The 19,380-nt window shown below is 42.0% G+C and overlaps 1 protein-coding gene across 2 annotated transcripts in view; it reads right to left on the bottom strand.

The window, feature by feature from the left end:
- The window catches only part of LOC119655185 (esterase B1-like), a 77,872-nt gene that overhangs the window by 9,511 nt on the left and 48,981 nt on the right, over positions 1–19,380 (bottom strand). Inside the window, exon 5 of one of the 2 annotated variants that reach the window (XM_038060969.1) lies at positions 7,983–8,543. The exons of the other annotated variant lie outside the window; for it this stretch is intronic. Within the exon in view, the coding sequence (XP_037916897.1) occupies positions 7,983–8,543 (561 nt within the window). The remainder of the gene's footprint in view (positions 1–7,982; positions 8,544–19,380) is intronic. 2 annotated transcript variants of the gene reach the window in all.

Below are 19,380 nucleotides of genomic sequence, written 5' to 3'. Positions count from 1 at the left end.
AGATATGCCCTTATAGACTTTCCGGGCTGGATCATCCTCATCCATACGGATTAAGTGACCCGCCCACCGTAACCTATTGAGCCGGATTTTATCCACAACCTGACGGTCATGGTATCCCTCATAGATTTCGTCGTTATGTAGGCTACGGAAGCGTCCATCCTCATGTAGGGGGCCAAAAATTCTTCGGAGGATTCTTCTCTCGAACGCGGCCAATTCTTCTTGCTAACAACCCAAGTTTCCGAGGAAATACATGAGGACTGGCAAGATCATAGTCTTGTACAGTAAGAGCTTTGATCCTATAGTGAGACGTTTCGAGCGGAACAGTCTCTGTAAGCGGAAATAGGCTCTGTTGGCTGACAACAACCGTGCAGTAGCTGTTATCGGTCGTGATTTTCGACCGTAGATAGGAGAAATGATCAACGGTCTCAAAGTTGTCCTATCTTTATTTTGTCTTCTGAACGCTGCTGCGAAAATGTTAGAGCGGGTAATTTAGGTATTCGCAGTTGTTGAGAGCCAAGGAGACCTTTCAGATCGGCAGAATAGGTTCCGTAAATCTAGATCAACCATTGATACCATCAAATTAAGTACTGACTTGGCGGAAGATGCAATTCACGGAAAGAGCAGTACCCGCAACTATTGCGTAGTAGTAACCCTGGACGTGAAAAATGCATTCAATTCGACTAATTGGAGTCTTATATGAAATCCCTAGCGAAGATTGGTGTTCCCGACTATCCAACTGCTATTATCAATAGTTATTTAGCTAAAAGGAGGTTCTGGTATGGCACAAGGAGCACGGCGTTTTGGCAGGTATTCCGTAGGGCTCCGTATTGGGCCCACTACTGTGGAACATCGTGTACAATGATGTACTTAATCTTCCCCTTCCGGAGAAAGCCCCGGTGATGGGTTACGACGACATAGCGTGCACTGGTTGTTTTTCGTAAAGCATCTCAAAGACGCTGAGTTATACACATGTGAGACAATCAGTGCTTTTAAGGATTGGCTAGAGAGGTCTGGGCTGATACTTGCGGAGGAAAAAACGGGAACGACCCTCATCACTAAGTGGCAGGAGAGAAATTACGCCTGTATTAGAATCGGAAATCATGCCATCATGATAGACGGGAAGCTCAGTCATAACCAACAGATACAGTATGTTCGCGACAAAGCATCCACTGCAAGTATCGCCCTGGCAAGGATCATGCCGATCATGCGAGGACCACGATATACCTCAAGGTTACTGAAAGCCACTGTGGTGGACTCAATCATGCTCTATGTGACCCCAGTTTATAGAGAGGCGTTACGAATGTGAGTTAACTCTAACAGACTGAGAGAAGTCTATGGGAGGTCAGCCCTGCGAGTATGCTCTACCTTTAGGACTGTCTCAGAGGATGCAGCGGTCATCATTTCGGGAATGATTTCGTAATGGTTGTAGAGACGACACGGTGAAATTAATTATAATCTTACCCAGATTCTGACAGGGCACGGAGGATATCGTCAGCACCTGCACAGATTTAAACAAGGCACCACACCGGACTATTCAAATTACGATCGAGTCCCAAAAGACCAAGAGCATGTATTCTTCAACTGTCCAAGATTTGTGAACGAAAGGACGAATCGAGAGAAGGCTCTAAGAGAGGATCTTGTACCAGAAAAACTGGTACCGAGGACGGTCACGTCAGAAGGATTGGGCTGCGGCTAACTCCATGATCGCATCTATCCAGAACAAACTGCGAAAAGCAGAGGAGACGAGAAAAGCGCGATTATGTACGCCGCGTAGAGATGAAAGGTGTCCAAGGTAGAGTGAGCGAACTCTGCCCCGTGATGTGCCATCTTATGGTGGTTCCGCGGAGCAAGGGGGGAGTCGGCCTTAGTGGGTAAAGATCCCATCAGCTGATGTGCCCAGGCCAGTGCCTTTTGAAGATTTTCGCCACCTCAAAAAAAGACTGGCTGACGGACAGACAGACATGGAATCGATTCTAATAATGTTTTGTTTTACACCAAGCCTTAAAAATAAGGGCTCGATCGCGCGCGAGGATTTCGTCCCTGATCGTGAAGTTTTATACAAGAGGCTAAAGTCTCCTAACGGACCTAAAGGACTAATTCCCTTTTCTCGAGTACAGAAGCGTGCAAGACTACACCCTTCAATGATGTTTCAATATTTGCAGATGGACTTTTACGAGCGATTGCGCCATCTTTTTAGATTTTTAAGATAGCTCCTCCCTATTAGTCAACTCTATGTCTTCTCGGGTTGGTCTATCTGATATGGCCATTAACCTGCGAAATTGTTTAAAAAACCATCTCCAAATTTTGTCTGCCAGGTTCATTGGCCATTCGTAACCACGATTTAATGTCATAAATGGTTTCATTTCCCTATAATTTACAAACTCGAAGTACTGTGCAATAACAACCACCGTCAAATCAGCAAGAGATCAGATTTTCTCTCAGTGGCAAGCAATGGAAAATCTATTGACATATGGGCATCAATTGCACCATCTATTCATCGTGTTCAAGGCCACCTATGATAGCATAACCAGTGTAAAACTCTACACGGCCATAAAAGAAATCAGTATCAGTATTGCTGACCCAGACTAATGTGCGAAACCAATTAAAAGTTGCAGAATCACTTCGAAACCAATCAACATCAATAATAGCCTGAGACAAGGAGATACCCTATCGTGCACCCTTTTTAACCAGTCCCTAGATGCAGAGGTAAATGCAAGAGGCACCAACCTCTTTAAGTCCATCAAATACTGGCCTGTGCTGTCGGTATCGACATCATGGGAAGAGCGACCCGAAACGTACAAACTGCTTTCATTAAGATCGAACAGGCAGCGCAAGATATTGGGCTGCACATCAATGAAGGCAAGACGAAATATATGGTGGCAATGTCAGCCCCGAAAACCAAACCATCAACAACATCAAATCGTACTAGGCAAACAAGAACAAAAAAGATAGGAGATAGGAGACAATTTTGAGACCGTTGGTAATTTCTCCTATCTAGGATCGAAAACCATAACCGATCGATGAAATCCCCGCCCGGTTGTTGGCAGTCAACAGAGCCTATTTCAGCTTCCAAAAACTCTTCCACTCGAAACGTCTTACCATAGCGTCAAGTTTCTTATTGTACAAGACAATCCATCCAATCCATCTTGCCAGTCCTCATATACTCCTCGGAGACTTGGGTTCTTAGCAAAGTTCCGTATATAATATTCCACATAGCAGCCCCAATATAAAACGAATTAAAAGCATTCCTGACATCTACCAATACACCTGAGCAGAACTGAGCAAAATGCTGATTGCATTGATTCGAGATACTTGAATCGTTCAATTTCCAATAGGTCGCACCCGTTTCGTTGGAGTCGTAAAATACTCTGTTGTCTTCATAATGCGTGATGCGGTTATTTCATGTTTAGAAAATCGTCTTTGTTGTAAAATGCTAAGAAAACTGCATCTGTATAGCAACGGCGGAGGACGTTGAGTGCCCCACGTTACAGAGAATCAATCAGGCATCACTGACCGTCAGAACAAGAAGACTGTATACAGAGGGAGCAAATCTAGCGGTAAAGGGGCACGGCTCATTGTTTTTCGGGTAGGAACCAGATAGGTAAGTGGCCAATGTGGTTAATTTCTTATGTGTTTCCCCATCCTATCCTAGCAGAAAACAGATACGACCGAAAAATTGATCTTGGATGCATCTACTTATTTACTCTTCACACACATGAGAGCAAAGATGGATCAATTAACGAGAATGTTGCACGTGTTTGCTTCCACCAAGCTTCCTATAGAAAAATTTTGAAGCATCATTCGCTCAGGGATTCCATTAAGATCCATTATCATTAATACTAAGTAGATTTTTCAGAAAGCTCTAACTTTGGTTCCCGCTGGAATGGGGGAAGTCATAAACAGCTGTGCAATGTAGCAAAGTGACATGATATTGATAGGTAGAATGGATTTTGGTTATGGACAAATAAGTACTTTTCTGCCGACAAGCTTTTTTTCCATTTGAGTGATGAAAATTTTTATTTAATAGAACTTCACAATTCGCTTGCTTCTACTGTTCTTACAGATGCTGCCAACTCGCAGCCATGTGCTCGCAACCAGTGGGCCCAAACTAACGCATTGGATCATATACACGGCGCTAACATCAGCCCTATGCGCGGAATATTTGTTGCGCAACTCCCATCGTGATCGAAGATATGCGATAATTTTACATCACCAAAAAAAAGCTGGATCTCCTGTTCTTGAGTCAGAGATACGGAGGTTTTGACATACACTTCCAACTTTATTATTTGGATCGCAATAGAGCGATTATTCCCACCACACCCACCACATTTCTCAGGCACTAGATGTTGTCGCATTGCATACAGTCCAGTCAAGCGGTCGTGCCATTTTGCACAATGCAAAATTATTCTGAATTTACATTGCCATTGACACGAACAAATTTTTCTTTGCCCATTTTCAAAATATACTGAAGACGTGATTAACTCCATTGAAAAGACTCACGCTAAACATTAGATCGAATTGTGAAGAAGTATCTAGATTAAAAACTCCCGAAATGTAAACGTATGGAAATTGATAACAGTCGAGGAAGCATTTTTTATCGGTGGATGCATTGATGTATGTTTGCAGTCAGCAAATTTGAAATTTTTTCAATTCTTTAAAGAGAATGGGGTATTAACACAGTTTCTCTTTTGATTTTGTTATTTTTTTTATATTTGATTATTATTATAATTTTTCAGTTTCCTTATCACCACACTTCACACTACAGTAACGGAATTGGGCAAATACAAACACAAACGTCTAGGTCAAGGCGGGATTCGTATCAGACGCACAGTTCATCTAATGAGAATTATCCATACTCAATGGGTCGGACTTTCGAATGTATTGAGGAAACTTATCCGTACACCATAGGCACTAAACCACCTGTCGATATTGCTATGATGTGTTCGGGACCAGTGAGTGTGGATACTGTCTAGTAGGTATACTGTGCCAAAGGTATGGGGATCGAAAGGCTGATTTTCTAAAACAAACCTATAGTTCAGTCAGTAAAGCTTTTAATCTCCGAATTCTTTCAGTGAAGACCGATTGACACGAAAATCGGGGTGGGGATAGAAACTTACCTTGAAACTTGTCTTATATTATCGCTTATACTGATGCCATATTTCGTGAAGAATGAACTTAAGAGAGTTTTCAGGTAAATTTCCAAAATATAATAATTTGCTATTATTAACTTTATTGGAGCAGATATCGGAATAGAATGTATTTTAATACCGGAAAGTCCCCTTAAGTTCATCCCAGGAGTACAAAATTTGACCTCAGCATAGACGATGATAGAGGACATATTTTTTAATTTCCGTACCTAACATATATATGTATGCTTTTATGCAGGGAGTAAAGTGGAAATGCGTGAAACTGCGCATATATACACAATGTTTGTTTATATAAATTGAACACAGTATCTATGTCGTTGATTTGTATGTACAGATGTTTATCTTAGGGTTTGGCAAAATATGACGGAATATTTTGTATTTTTAGCAATGGAAAACCATACATAGCGAGTTTCTCACATAAGATGAACACAAAGTCTTTATATCCGAAGCGCCCGGCTTCCGGTATCCCAACTTGTTTTAAGTTTGATCCAACTTCTCCTGCAGTTTTGAATAAATGGTGAACCCAAAGATAAAAATATCAATGCAGCTTCGCTTGGAACACACGGTTAAAAACACAAAACCTTATTAAAATCGGTTTACTGTCTGTCTGTCTGTCTGTCCGTCTGTCTTTCTGTCTGTCTGCCTGTATGTCTGTCTGTCTGTCCGCCACACGCATTTTTCTCGGAGATGGTTATAGCGATTGAGACCAAATTTGGTAGAAAGGTGGGAACTGTGAACGCTCACGCATATAGTGAGTTACATCCCTTTACGACGAATTTAAGGGGGGGTCCCCACACATGTAAAAGGGGGGTGTACATTTTTTTTTCATCAAATATAGTCATGTGGGGTATCAAATTAAAGCTCTCGATTAGTACTTTTCGAAGCCGGCCTTAGTTTTGGGTGGGGAGTGCGGGGGGTTGAAAGTGGTCATTTTTTTAACGAACCCATTCTCAGGAACTGCCAAATCGAAAAATCTGAAAAAAATCAGGGGACTGCTACTATATGGTGCCTAGGCTCCGAAATACCCTCCATACCGATACCTGTCCAAATAAAGTTAATAATAATATATTACTATAAATTTTAGTAATTGACAGGAAAACCCCCCTTAAGTTCACCTCAGAATCACAAAATTTTGCAGCAATGTAGGCTAGAGCATGATCTTACCAAATTTGGTGAAAATCGCACTATTACTAACAAAGTTATACTAGGTCAAAGCCGTCGCTCCTCTGCAAATTCAAGACTATGAATGTCAATATCACTTGAAAGTGGCTATTTTCACATAATATATGCATATTTTACGTGCTACATGCTAATGGGACAAATGCAGACTCAAATCTCTGTATAAAGAAATACACAAAACCTTTCATACCTGAAGCGTCTAGCTTCCGGTGTCCCGACTTGTTTCTACTAAGCCATCGGAAAGGGGGACTCAATATCAACAATTCGGACCACGTTTTCGAGGTAAACGCATTCAAAGTTCCAGAAGATGTTTGCGACGATTCGGAATATAAAACCTTGTTAAGTTTATAAGCAGCTTTTCGGAGCAAGTCTAACGAATAAAACAAACGAAACCGGAAGCAGGACGCTTCCGGTATGAAAGGTGTTGTGTACTTTTTATATAAAAATATTCGAGTGGACATTTATCCCATTTGTACCTAGTACGTAATGCATATGCATATATTATATCAGAATGTTAACTTCTGCGTGCTACGGACACTCAAAATATTCGAATTTTGCACTGCTGCGACAACTTTGAGTTATTATAGCTTTGTTAGTAATGGCGAAATTTCCACTAAACTTGGTGGGATCATGCTTTAATTCGTGATTCTAGGATAAACTTAAAGGCTGTTGGGTAGATTCTGAGAATAGATCCGTGAAAAAATTACCAATTTTCAGCCTCCACCCTTCTTCTCTGCGTATTAGATATCAGAACTGAGACTAGCTTTGAAAAGTACTGATCGATACCTTTCATTTGACATCCCTCATGACTATATTCGGTGAGAAAAATTGGTAACCGCTTTTCGATAGGCCTGCTGATGAGCTTCTGATAAATGCGCTCCATTCTCAAATGTTTAGGCCACAGTATATCTAATAGGAAGTACCCACACTAAAAAACCCGACAAAGCATAACCTTCGTCAAATCGTATTGGTAAGAGAAAGATGAAAAGAATATGTCAGCCATGGCACTAATGCGTGCTCACCCATATAACCAAAAGTAGTTTAACGTATTCACTTATCCATAGACAAAAACGTGCCAATCTCACCAACACATTGACAAGTCCCGACGAGATGTTAAACAAGGGTAGAGCAATTGGAAATCGTGCGTACTCGCACTGATTTCCCTTCTTGAGGGGCAAGGGGAAGTGCGATAGCTGTGTAATATCTACCTGTGGTTTAGACAGCATCATATTTTTCTAAAGTTTATCTTTTTCTATACACGCCATCATTAAACATTAACATAGATATTTCTAGCTTTGTTTCTTTTTACAGAGAGACATTATCGATTCGTTAGTTAGAATACGTTTGATAAATATATAAGTTTTACCTCAGATTTCTCAAATTAAGAGCCAGGATTTTACGCAAACTAGTTCGAGTACGGAAGTACACACCTACGTAAACCAATTACGTCACAATATTATGACGAATGTAAAATACCTGAATGACGAAAAAATAAATATTTTCCGAAATTTTTAATTTGTCGCCTCCATACCTAAACACTCCCCTGTCGCTAATGCCGTTTAGAGAGTCTCTAAAATGCAGAAAATTCGCCGCCCGAAAAATACCCTACTTCAATTGGTTGCAATAACAATATTTATCACCGTACAAACGTTTTACTTGGGTTGTATATATATCCTTCATTAGCACAGCCACCGATTATTACTGGTATATCATTACTCCACGTCTCTCGAGCCATCAAGACTGGATCCTTTGGTATAACGCATTGCTCCGTTTCATAAGGCTCCACTACTGGTACGTGAATAAAAACTAAAAGATTTTTTTTCTCTTCTTTGGTTAAAATCTGCCCAGCAGCAGCAACGAGTCTCCCTGCGCGAGCTTTTCGTAGGTAATCCAAAATTTGCTCGTCATTTTTACCTGCCTTGTAACCGAGTTTCTTAGCTATCCTGTAAGCTTGTGCTCTATCTTTAGTGCGAGCCCAAGGCGATACTGCTGTTCCAGACATCAAGATTGCCTTATGAAAAAGACCTTTTGTTTGGTGGGTCAACAATAAGTAGTGGACCGACGCTCCGCCTGCACTTTCGCCAAAAATCGTCACATTGTCTGGATCACCACCGAAGTTTTTTATATTAGCTTTCACCCATTTTAAACCTAAAATTTGATCTTTCAATCCTGCATTACCAGGGACTTTCAAATTAGGGTCTTTCAGACTGAGAAAACCTGAAATTTGAATAGATAATTATTCATGCCAAAAATTTGCTTCGAAATATATTGCAAGAAGTGTCGGTTTGTATTGAAATGAATTTACTTCAAACCTCATTTACCCAACTGGCAAGGGCACCCGCACGGAAAAATTAAAAATCAATCATTATGGCGATAAGCACTGTTTACGCCACTTCCACTCCATTGCATACTCATAGCAAAGCACTATAAAGACCGCATAAGACCCTCCTTCCACTTTCCAATTTGCATTTGTCATAGACAACAATACACTTTCACACTAAATAAGAGCTACATATATTTGACTGTCTTCGAACTAAATCCGAATGTTTTTCTAAGTCATAGGAAAATGAAGCTTTACTTGTACTATCGTTCAAAATTCCAGCCAATGGTATTGTTTAATTGCAATAGTATCGCACCCCTAATTTCAGATTTGAAATCCACTTGATGAATCACGAAACTAAGGGAGTTCTCTCCTCCATAAGTGGAAATGTATTATGAAATTGAAAATATTCAAAACTTAGGGCTTCATCATCAGTTAACTTGCTATGATAATAAATTCTGCTGTAAGTTGGGAGCTACGAATTTACTAACAGTTCTTTCTGCAAGTCGGACATGTTGACAAGAAAGAATTGAATTGGCACCACTCTCCAAATTTAATAATAATAATAATAATCGTTGGCGCAACAATCCAATTGGATCAGGGCCTTGAAGTGTGTTAAAGCATTTCATTCAAGACCGTAACGGTACACTACAGAATAGCCTGAAGGAGGCAAAGTGGTCAGCATTGCGCTCGCCCGAGATTATTACCCCGATTTGACTCAGGTACTCATTCACAGCCGAGTCGACTGGTGTCCGACGGCAAACCACAATAGAAATACCACTGCCACCAGTGAGATTTGAACCGCGGCCTTCCATACGATAGCCTTGTGCTCTAACCACTCAGCTATCCGGACCCCCTATTAATCGCGTTAAAGTCGCACTGGTCGTTTTTAACCCAACGTCGAAACAGTAATAGTAATATCTTGCTTCGGTAATGAATCTTATTAATCTAAAAATAATTTGTATGTGTTTATGGAGGATTGCTAAAAGAGCCTTATAAGCATTAGTAATCAAAATTTGTTGACTTAACGCTATGGAAAAATATTCTATTTTATTGAAAATATAGATTTATTTTAGCAAAATTGTCATGAAGGAAAAAAAATCAATTAGAAACTGTTATTAAAATATAATACTTTCTATTCAAATATGACTTCTACGCGACGCTACGTGCCTAAAAGCGTAGTGGGTATTTCAGAGTAACGGCTATTATCAAAAATTAAGGTACCTTCCGAGGAACTCAAAATGTTTCTTCGGTTCAATTTACCCAGTATAACCAAATAGGGTTAATAAACCACGAAATATCAGATTTACTCCTAATATGATATCGAATTGAATTAACTCTACCATACTATTAACGTAGTATGCCGGCCCCAAACCCAAGTAATGGAGGAGGGTTTGAGGTCACATGCTTTGTACTGCCCTCAGTAAAACAAAAATAAAATGCTGAGATCAGGGAAAGAGATAAATGAAGTATAATTGGGAGTTTCATGGTGGTTGTGGTTGTGCTCAAGCGAGAAGAGACCTTCGGGCCTCGACGTGGTGTTGCGTATCAACACGGGTGCCGTACTCCATAGTTCGGTAGAGATTTAGGTAATTCTTGCATCCACCAGTATGAATGCTAAGCCATGCACTTGGTATAGACTGGTACCGTTGTGACTTGTCTCAGCGGGGCTCTGATTGTGGTCACAAAATCAATCCGTGTCTGAAGAGGACCGTAGGATTAAGTCTCACGGCAGGTGCCTACGTAAAACACTATGGGCTTCACTGTCAGCACAACTGAAGTCGAGGAGGCAATTGAAGGAATGAAATCGGGGAAGCCGAAGAACCTGACGACCCCGCATCTGAACTCTAAAAAGCAAATAGCTGGGACCCAACACTGTGGATCAGTGATTTCTTTAATTGAGTTATTCAGAAAGGCAGAACACTGTCTGACTGGCAAGAAACTACTACTGTTCCAATATGGAAAAAGAACCGATCCGGTTACTTTCCCATACCATGAAGATTTATGAACGCATTCTTGAAAAACGTATTCGCGAAATCATTGAATCATCAAGCTGGATTTGTCAAGAACTACGGAACTACTGACGCAGTACACGCTGCGTGGTTACTCATGGAGAAATACCGTGAGAAGCATCGCCCTCTTTACATTGCATTTCTGGATCTAGAAAAAGCACTTGACCGTGTACCACACAAATTCATTTGGTATGCTCTATGACAACACTTAGTACCAGAGGAACTCGTCCGCTGGGTTCAATTGCTCTACCGACGATCTGAAAAGTAAATTTCAAAGTGTGGCGGATGTAACGAAATCGGTTCAGTGTTTCTGTTGGTGTTCATCAAGGAAGCACCCTCCTCTTTGTTGTTGTTATGGGCACCGTCACATGGGACATCCAACGTCCACCGCCCTATACACTAAGAGGTTAGATATTGTCTTCAATTTGTAGTTAAGTCTAAAATTGATAGACAAGTAGCTTACTCCAACCTACAATTTTATTTTATTGTGCATATATATATATATATTTCGGGAGCAACTTCATCAGTACTAAGCTACTGGTCCATCAAATTTAGTCATTTCGGTACTATAGTATTTTGGATGTGTTGTAGGTTTAATTGCTTCCTCATTACTCGTGGGAAAGAACTCCAGGCAAACGTAAACAATATTCGACGTGATTGAGAGTTGCTCAACAACATCAAAGTGACACTTTGTCCTTGCAATTTTTATGCGCCACCAGCTACGGAGCGCTTAGGACAGTGTCACTTTGATGTTGTTTGAAGTACCTGGTTTGCGCGGAAAGCAGTCCACAAATATACATGGGCCCCTCCACCCGGGACCACTTTCAACTAAATTGACCACGTGCTGATTCAACGCCGCCACCTCTAAACCTTGATGAACGTCAAAACATATAGGGGGGCCAATATAGATTTGGATCACTATCCCGTCGGCATGGTGCTCCGAGCTCGAATTACGACACCGACCTCAAATCCCCTTTGACAATCAAGGTGAGAGTGAATATTGAAGCCATTCACAACACAGCCCTCCGCAACACCTACAAGGGCGAAATAGATGCCGCAATAACTGCAGTCAACAGAGATCCTGGAGATGAAACATCAACAAATGATCTTCACAACCACCTGAAGAACGTTATCATTTATACGGACACAAACATACTTGGCCCCAGCCGCACAAAATAATCGGAACGGCTGGTTTGACGAATGAATGTAAGCTAGCAACGGACGAAGAATGTTGTATTCTCAAAGGACGTCGGCGCGCCCGGGGACTTATAACGAATTTCGTCGAGCGGAGAAGCTGACTTCACAGACGGAAAAAGGAGAGAACCAACCAACAAGCCTGTGAACTAAAAAAGTACAGGGAGCAACCGCATCAGGCGCGAAAGTTTTACCAACAAGTCAGCAGGATGAAGCCTTATACACCTCGATGCTCATCCTGCCGAGACAAAGAGGGAAATCTGATTTCCGACAGAATGGACATATTGGAGCGATAGGTTGAGTACTTCCATGAGCTAGTGAACAACCAGAACATCGGCGAGTTGGAGGTCCCGCCAACTGAAGACGACGAACAAATACTGTCACCACCACCAGTCCATGGAATTACAGTCGAATTACTTAAATCTCGAGGCGACCAATTACACCAAGTGATTCATCAACTTGTGCTCAAGGTATAGGACAGCAGTATCAATGCCTGCCGACTGGCAAAAAGACATTATCTGTCTCATACATAAAAAGGGAGATATCACACAGTGCAGGAATTATAGAGCAACGTAATAGCCGAGTACAACCTATAAGATACTCTCCGCTATTTCGCTAGGCCGAATAGCCCCATATGCCCAGAACATCCTTGGCCCATACGAAAAAGGCTCCACTTCAGGCAAATCAGCAACAGATCAGATTTTCTCTCTGCGGTAAGCGGTGGAAAAACTGTTGGACTATGGACAACAGTTGCACCATCTATTCAAAGCCGCTTATGACTAGCATAGCCAAGGTAAAACTGTACATGGCCATGAGAGAATTCGGAATCCCAACGAAATTGATAAGACTGATTAGGCTGGCCCTGACCAATGTGCGAAGCCAGATAAAAGCAGCAGGATCACTCTCAAGACCATTCGACATCAACAACGGTCTACGACAACGGGATGCCCTATCATGCGTCCTCTTTCACCTGGTCCTCGAGAAAGTGATGCGTGATGCTGAGATAAATGCGAGGGGTACGATCCTCTTTAAGTCCACCCAACTACTGGCATACGTTGACGATATCGACATCATAGGAATAACAACCCGAGATGTATAGTTTACCTTCATCCGGATCGAGCAGGCAGACGCGAGATCTTGGGCTGCACGTTAATGAAGGCAAGACGAAAATTATGGTGGCAACGTCAATGCTAAAACCAAAAGATCGAACAACATCGAATCGCACTGATCAAACGAAAACAATGGGGATAAGAGACTACAACTTTGAGACCGTTGACAATTTCTCCTATCTAGGGCCGAAAATTACAACCGATAACAGCTATGACGATGAAATCTGCGCACGGTTGTTGTCAGCCAACAGAGCCTATTTCGGCTTCCAAAAACTGTTCCGCTCGAAACGTCTCAACATGGGGTCAGAGCTCTTACTGTACAAGACAATGATCTTGCCAGTCCTCATGTATTCCTCGGAGACTCGGGTTCCTAGCAAGAAAAATTGGCCGAGAATCCTTCGAAGAATTTTTGGCCCCCTACATGAGGATGGGCGATTTCGTAGCCTACATAACGACGAAATCTATGAGCGATACCATGACCGTCAGGTTGTAGATAAAATCCGGCTCAATAGGTTACGGTGGGCGGGATCACTTAATCCGTATGGATGAGTATGATCCAGCCCGGAAAGTCTATGAGGGCAATATCTATGGTAAAAAGAAGACGAGGCAGACCCTGCCTAAGATGGAGCGATGGCATAAGTCAGGATGCCAGACAGCTTTTAGGGATATCGGCGCAAAACCGGGATGTCTGTAGTTCTTTATTAAGGCAGGCCTAGACGGGATACCAGTTCTTGCCCCGTTGATGATGATGATGATGTTTTCCTAGCATCCAATAGCAAAAATGATCTCGAGCAACTTGTCTAAAAATGGAATGATCGCCTTATGCAACACGGTCCCAGATTGAATTTAAACAAAACTGAATTTTTGACGTCCGATCCCCATGAAACAGGCACAATCACTGTTAGCGATCTGCCCAGAATTGAGCGATTTGAATATCTCGGGTTAACGCTATCAGCCAGTGGAGAACTGCATTGTGAAATTGCTTCACGCATTAGCGCAACCTGGATGAAGTGGCATTCCACAACTTGGTGTTCTTTGTAATCAACGTATCAACGAACGTCTCAAATCTAAAATTTACCGCAATGTCGTCCGTTCTGTCGCTCTCTAGGGTTCTGAGTGTTGGCCGACTATGAAAGACAATGAACGGCGTCTTGCGGTAATGGAGACGAAGACGTTGCTTTGGTACTGATGGCGTTACAGGTTTTGATCACATCCGAAATGAGGGTATCCGCGAATCGTTATAGGGTTGCACCGATTGTGGAAAAAGTTGCGAAAGAGGCGTCTTCGATGGTATGGTCACGCAATTCGCGCTAACGAGAATTCACTTGTGCAAGATTGGTCGGTACATCAAAGTCGATGGTGAACGACCAAAAGGCCGGCCGACACAACGGTGGCTTGATACTACTGGATGATGATTTGAAACCCTTCGAGGTTACATCCAGATCAGGCATTTGATAGAGTCAAATTGCGAAACCAATCACGACGTTACCGACCCCGGCTGTGAGCGGAACAAAGGCTGAAGTAAAAGAAAATCATAGCAAATTCAATTCATCTCTTAAGTTGCAGTCTGATTCGCACCAGAGCTGGTTTTGACAAGTCGATATAGGATCCCTCTTATCTCCCGAATGTCCAGTTTATCGTATAGATCTCCGTCTTGGATTGCCCAGGTAACCGCAATCGCTTTCTCTTTATTCTCAGTGACAGTTAGAATATGGCGGGAGTGATAACTACGAAAGTTTTTAAACTTTTAGCGCGGAAGCGAGTCCGGTGCAACTTAAACGGAACGGAAGTAGACATCGAAAACCGTGTTTGCTTATTACATTACACAATTTCCCTATTAGAAGTGTTAGTTTAAATTGACTTAAAATCTTTAAGAACGTATCATACGAACATGGTTAATAAACAACATAATTTGCGCAATCTGATATCAGTCGTGGATGTCAATATGACGTGTTACACCACCCCCATTACCGCAAGGCGCCATTCCCTGTCTTTGATAATCAACCAGCACTCAGCACCATAGAGTTCGATTAACTTTGAATTTGAAACATTCGTTAATGTGTCGGTTACAAAAAACACCAATTATAGAACACCATCTCATCCAAGTTGCGCTGATGCGTGAAAAATTTCATAACCCAGTGGCTCACAGCAATAGCAGGCAGCATGAATCCAAGATTTTTAAATCGTAGACCAACACAAACCACGAAACCATTTCGATATAACTGCCACTCTTCCAACTTAACTCGTCAGTTCATGGTAGAGGAATTTCATCCAGCATATGAACTCTTAAAACATTAAGTATTACCGTAAAGCAGAGTAGATGGGTTTGGCATACAATCGAATGCCTTCTCCAAATTGAGAAATGCAGCGTGGAGAGGACGATGCTTCTCACGGTGTTTCTCTATGAATAACCGGGCAGCGTGTATTGCGTCAGTAGTTCTACAGTTCACGACAGACTCGGCTTGGTACACGATTATTTTAACGATATCGTGAGTACGGCTGCCAAGAATGTGTACAAATATCTTCAATACAACAATAACCGGAAGATTCTGCTACCTTTCATATTGGAACCATCATTCTTCCTTGCTAGTTTGATGGTGCTCTACCCTGCTCAATAATCTGATTCAAGAGCTCACTGGGTCTACACACAACCACAAAAGTATTCCATATCCAGTGTGCGCTCTCGGTTTTCGGCACACCTAAAGAGATCATTCTCTTTCTCGAATGTCGACTTTATCGTAAAATCTTTGCAACTGACCTGGTCGGATAACATAATGCTTTCTTTACTTCCTTTTTGGCGTCTTTGTAAATTTAGTCAATTGACCGTTTAGTAGACCCCGAGGTTTGTGTAGGCCGCTTTATGGATTGTACTTTCAACTTGATTCAACGTTTCTCTGACATTCGTAGTGGTCAGCAACCGCGGAGGTGAGATCACTTCATCTTTTTTCTCACGTAGCTCGCCATCACCCGATTCGAAGGCGAGCAAAGTGCATTCCTCCCGTTGCTTTATTGGTGGTTTGATTCGCGAAGCACAAATCATCGGCCTTTGCAGTCAGCGATGGTGAAAGAATGCTGGTGTGTTATAAGGATATAGTAGATTTCCGTTTTACTGTTTGCACTTATAAAATGTAAGAAAATGAGGCAATCAGTTTAATAAGCCATGTTTTGACAACATGGTTGTAAGTTACACAAATTCAACAATATTCTCGGTACCGTCATTGCGTACTCCAAGCCCTTTTCTCCCATGACACATATTGTCACCCACATGTCCATTAAAATCGCCCCATAATATAGTCGTCGTCGGCAGATACGTTACAGCCCTTTGTGTCAAGTAGTTGCTGTTTTTTGGCGTCGTGTTGATCTATCTTGGGTGCGTATGCAGTAAAGAAATGAATCGCGCAAACAGCTGACATAAGGATAAGCTTAATGGAGTCACGGAAATCCTCAAAGATTTCAAGACAAACATTATATTGACTGCGTGGGCGACCAAAATAGAGCAGTTTATAACCATTTTGACCGCGTTCGCGTTCTATGTCGCAACTTTTAGCACCGCACCATTGAGTTCCTTGTAGAGACGAACTCCGCCTCTTCCGAAAAGCTCTTGCTCGTTGTTGCATCTTTAGCACTGGCAGGAATCTCTCGAATCTTTTCATCAATTAAAAAAGTTCACCTCTTTCGAAATTCCAGCTAAAGTATCACAACAAAATTTATTCATTTAGTTAAGGGCTTATATACATACATCGATTGATACACATCGTGAGGAGTTTGTCAAATTTTTTTTAAGAGAAATTTGAAAATGGATAAAACCGTTTTCATCATCATCATTATCAACGGCGCAACAACCGCTATCTGGTCTAGGCCTGCCTTAATACAGAACTCCAAACACCCAAACCCCCCCTCATAGACTTTCCGGACTGGATCATCCTCATCCATACGGATAAAGTGACCCACCCACCGTAACCTATGGACCGGATTTTATCCACAACCTGACGGTCATGGTATCGCTCATAGAATCGCCCATCCTCATGTAGGCGGCCAAAGTTTTAGTCTTCTATCTCCATTGTTTTCGTTTGACTAGGGCGATTCGATGTTGTTGGTTCTTTGGTTTTGGCGTTGACGTTGTCGTCATATTCTTTGTCTTGCTTCCATTAATGTGCAGCCCAAAATCTCGCGCCGCCTGTTCGATCTGGATGAAGGTAGACTATACATCTCGGGTTGTTCTTCCTATGATATCGATATCGTCAGCGTAGGCCAGTAGTTGGGTGGATTTGAAGAGAATCGCACCCTCGCATTTACCTCAGCATCACGCATCACTTTCTCAAAGAGGACGCATGATAGGGCATCCCCTTGTCGTAAATCGTTGTTGATGTCAAATCGTCTTGAGAGTGATCCTGCTGCTTTTATCTGGCTAATAAGGGTCAGCCTAATCAGTCTTATTAATTTCATCGGAATACCGAATTCTCTCATGGTCATGTACAGTTTTACCATGGCTATGCTATATAAGCGGCTTTAAAGTCGATGAATAGATGGTGCAACTGATGTCCATATTCCAACAGTTTTCCCATCGCTTGCCGCAGAGAGAAAATCTGATCTGTTGCTGATTTGCCTGGAGTGAAGCTTCGTTGGTATGGGTCAATGATGTTCTGGACGTATGGGGTTATTCGGACTGGCAAGATAGAGGAGAATACCTTATAGATTGTACTCAGCAACGTGATACCTCTATGATTGCTGGACTGCGTGATATCTCCCTTTTTATGTATGAGACAGATAATGCCTCTTTGCCAGCCGTCAGGCATTGATTCACCGTCCCATACCTTGAGCATCAGTTGATGAATCGCTTGGTGTAATTGGTCGCCTCCATATTTAACCAATTCGGCTGTAATTCCATCGGCTCCTGGCGTGTTATGGATTTTAAGCGGATGAATTGCACGGACTATTTCTTCTATACTTGGTGGTGGCAGCACTTGTCCGTCGTCTTCAGTTGGCGGAACCTCCAACTCGACGATATTTTCGTTCTTGAGCAGTTCGTCAGAATACTCAATCAATTAGATTTCCTTCTTTGTCTCGGCAGGATGAGCATCAAGGTGTATAAGGCTTCAACTTCATGACCTTTTGGTAAAACTTTCGCCTCTGATGCGGTTGCTCACTGTACTTTTCTAATTCACAGACTTGTTGGTTCTCTCAAGCTTCCTTTTCCCGTTTGTGAAATCGCTTCTCCGCTCGACGAAGTTCATGATAGCATTACTCGGTATACAGCATTCTTCCGTTCCGTTGCTGGCTCACATTCATCGTCAAACCAGCCGTTCCGACTTTTCTTGCGGCTGGGCTGATAATGTTCTTCAGGTGGTTATGAAGATCATTTGTTGATGCTTCATCTCCAGGATCTTTGTTGACTGCGGTTATTGCGGCATCCATTTCGCTCTTATAGGTGTTGCGGAGAACTGTGTTGTGAATGGCTTCAGCATTCACTACCTCCTGAGGGGATTGTAGATGGTGTCGTAATTCGAGCTCGGAACACTATGCCAACGAGAGGCCCATGTATGTTTGTGGACCGCTTTCCGCGCAAACCAGGTACTTCCAACAACCATTTCGTGCGATACTGCTAATTGAATAGTCCGCAGTCCATTATCGTTGGTAAGATATGGGAACCGACGTATCGCCTGAATACGGACTCCGTCCCTACTTGACTGTTGAAATCTCAAATCAAATATGATTTTGATATCATACTTGGGACAAGCTTCGAGGGTCCGCTCAACTGCCTCGTAGAGGGTATCCTTCTCCGACTCTGCAGTCTCTTCTGTAGGGCGTGAACGTTTATAAGGCTTATATTTCTAAAAGAGTGGATAGCCCTTCGCTTATATTTTCAAAGCCGATAACAGCAAGTTCCATTTTTTGGCTGGCTAAAAACCTACTCCGAGTACATGGTTTACTGGATGGCCGCTATAATATATGGTGTAGTGGCTCTTCTCCAGAAAACCGGTCCCTGTCCATCGCATCTCTTGCAACGCTTTTACATCAGCCTTATATTGGGACAGGATATCGGCTAGCTGTATTCGGTCTGTACAGGGAGCGTACGTTCCATGAGAAAATTTTTCGGTGGACAAAATAACTCGATAACGGTTCATCCGAAATATGAATTTAAAGGAAAGTCGTTAGTATATCGTAGTATCAAGTCGCTAGACGAAAAATTTGTCAAAATGCCAACTTGAAACAACAAAATGAAAGCGGTTTTAACAAAATGTTTACCTTTTCGAGGCGGTTAATTTTCGATTTTTTTTTACTTAAAAAATAAATATTTTTTTAAAAGAATTGAAAACCCTTCGCTCAGCAATTAGCTATTTTTATAATAAATAAGTGGCGTTGATTGGACTGGTAGTTTTCGAGTAATCATGTACACTGTAGAGGCGCTATTACAAAAA

This window comes from Hermetia illucens, chromosome 1, assembly GCF_905115235.1.
Source record: "Hermetia illucens chromosome 1, iHerIll2.2.curated.20191125, whole genome shotgun sequence".
Classification (NCBI taxonomy): Eukaryota; Metazoa; Arthropoda; class Insecta; order Diptera; family Stratiomyidae; genus Hermetia; species Hermetia illucens.
This window is presented reverse-complemented; position numbering and strand designations above follow the sequence as displayed.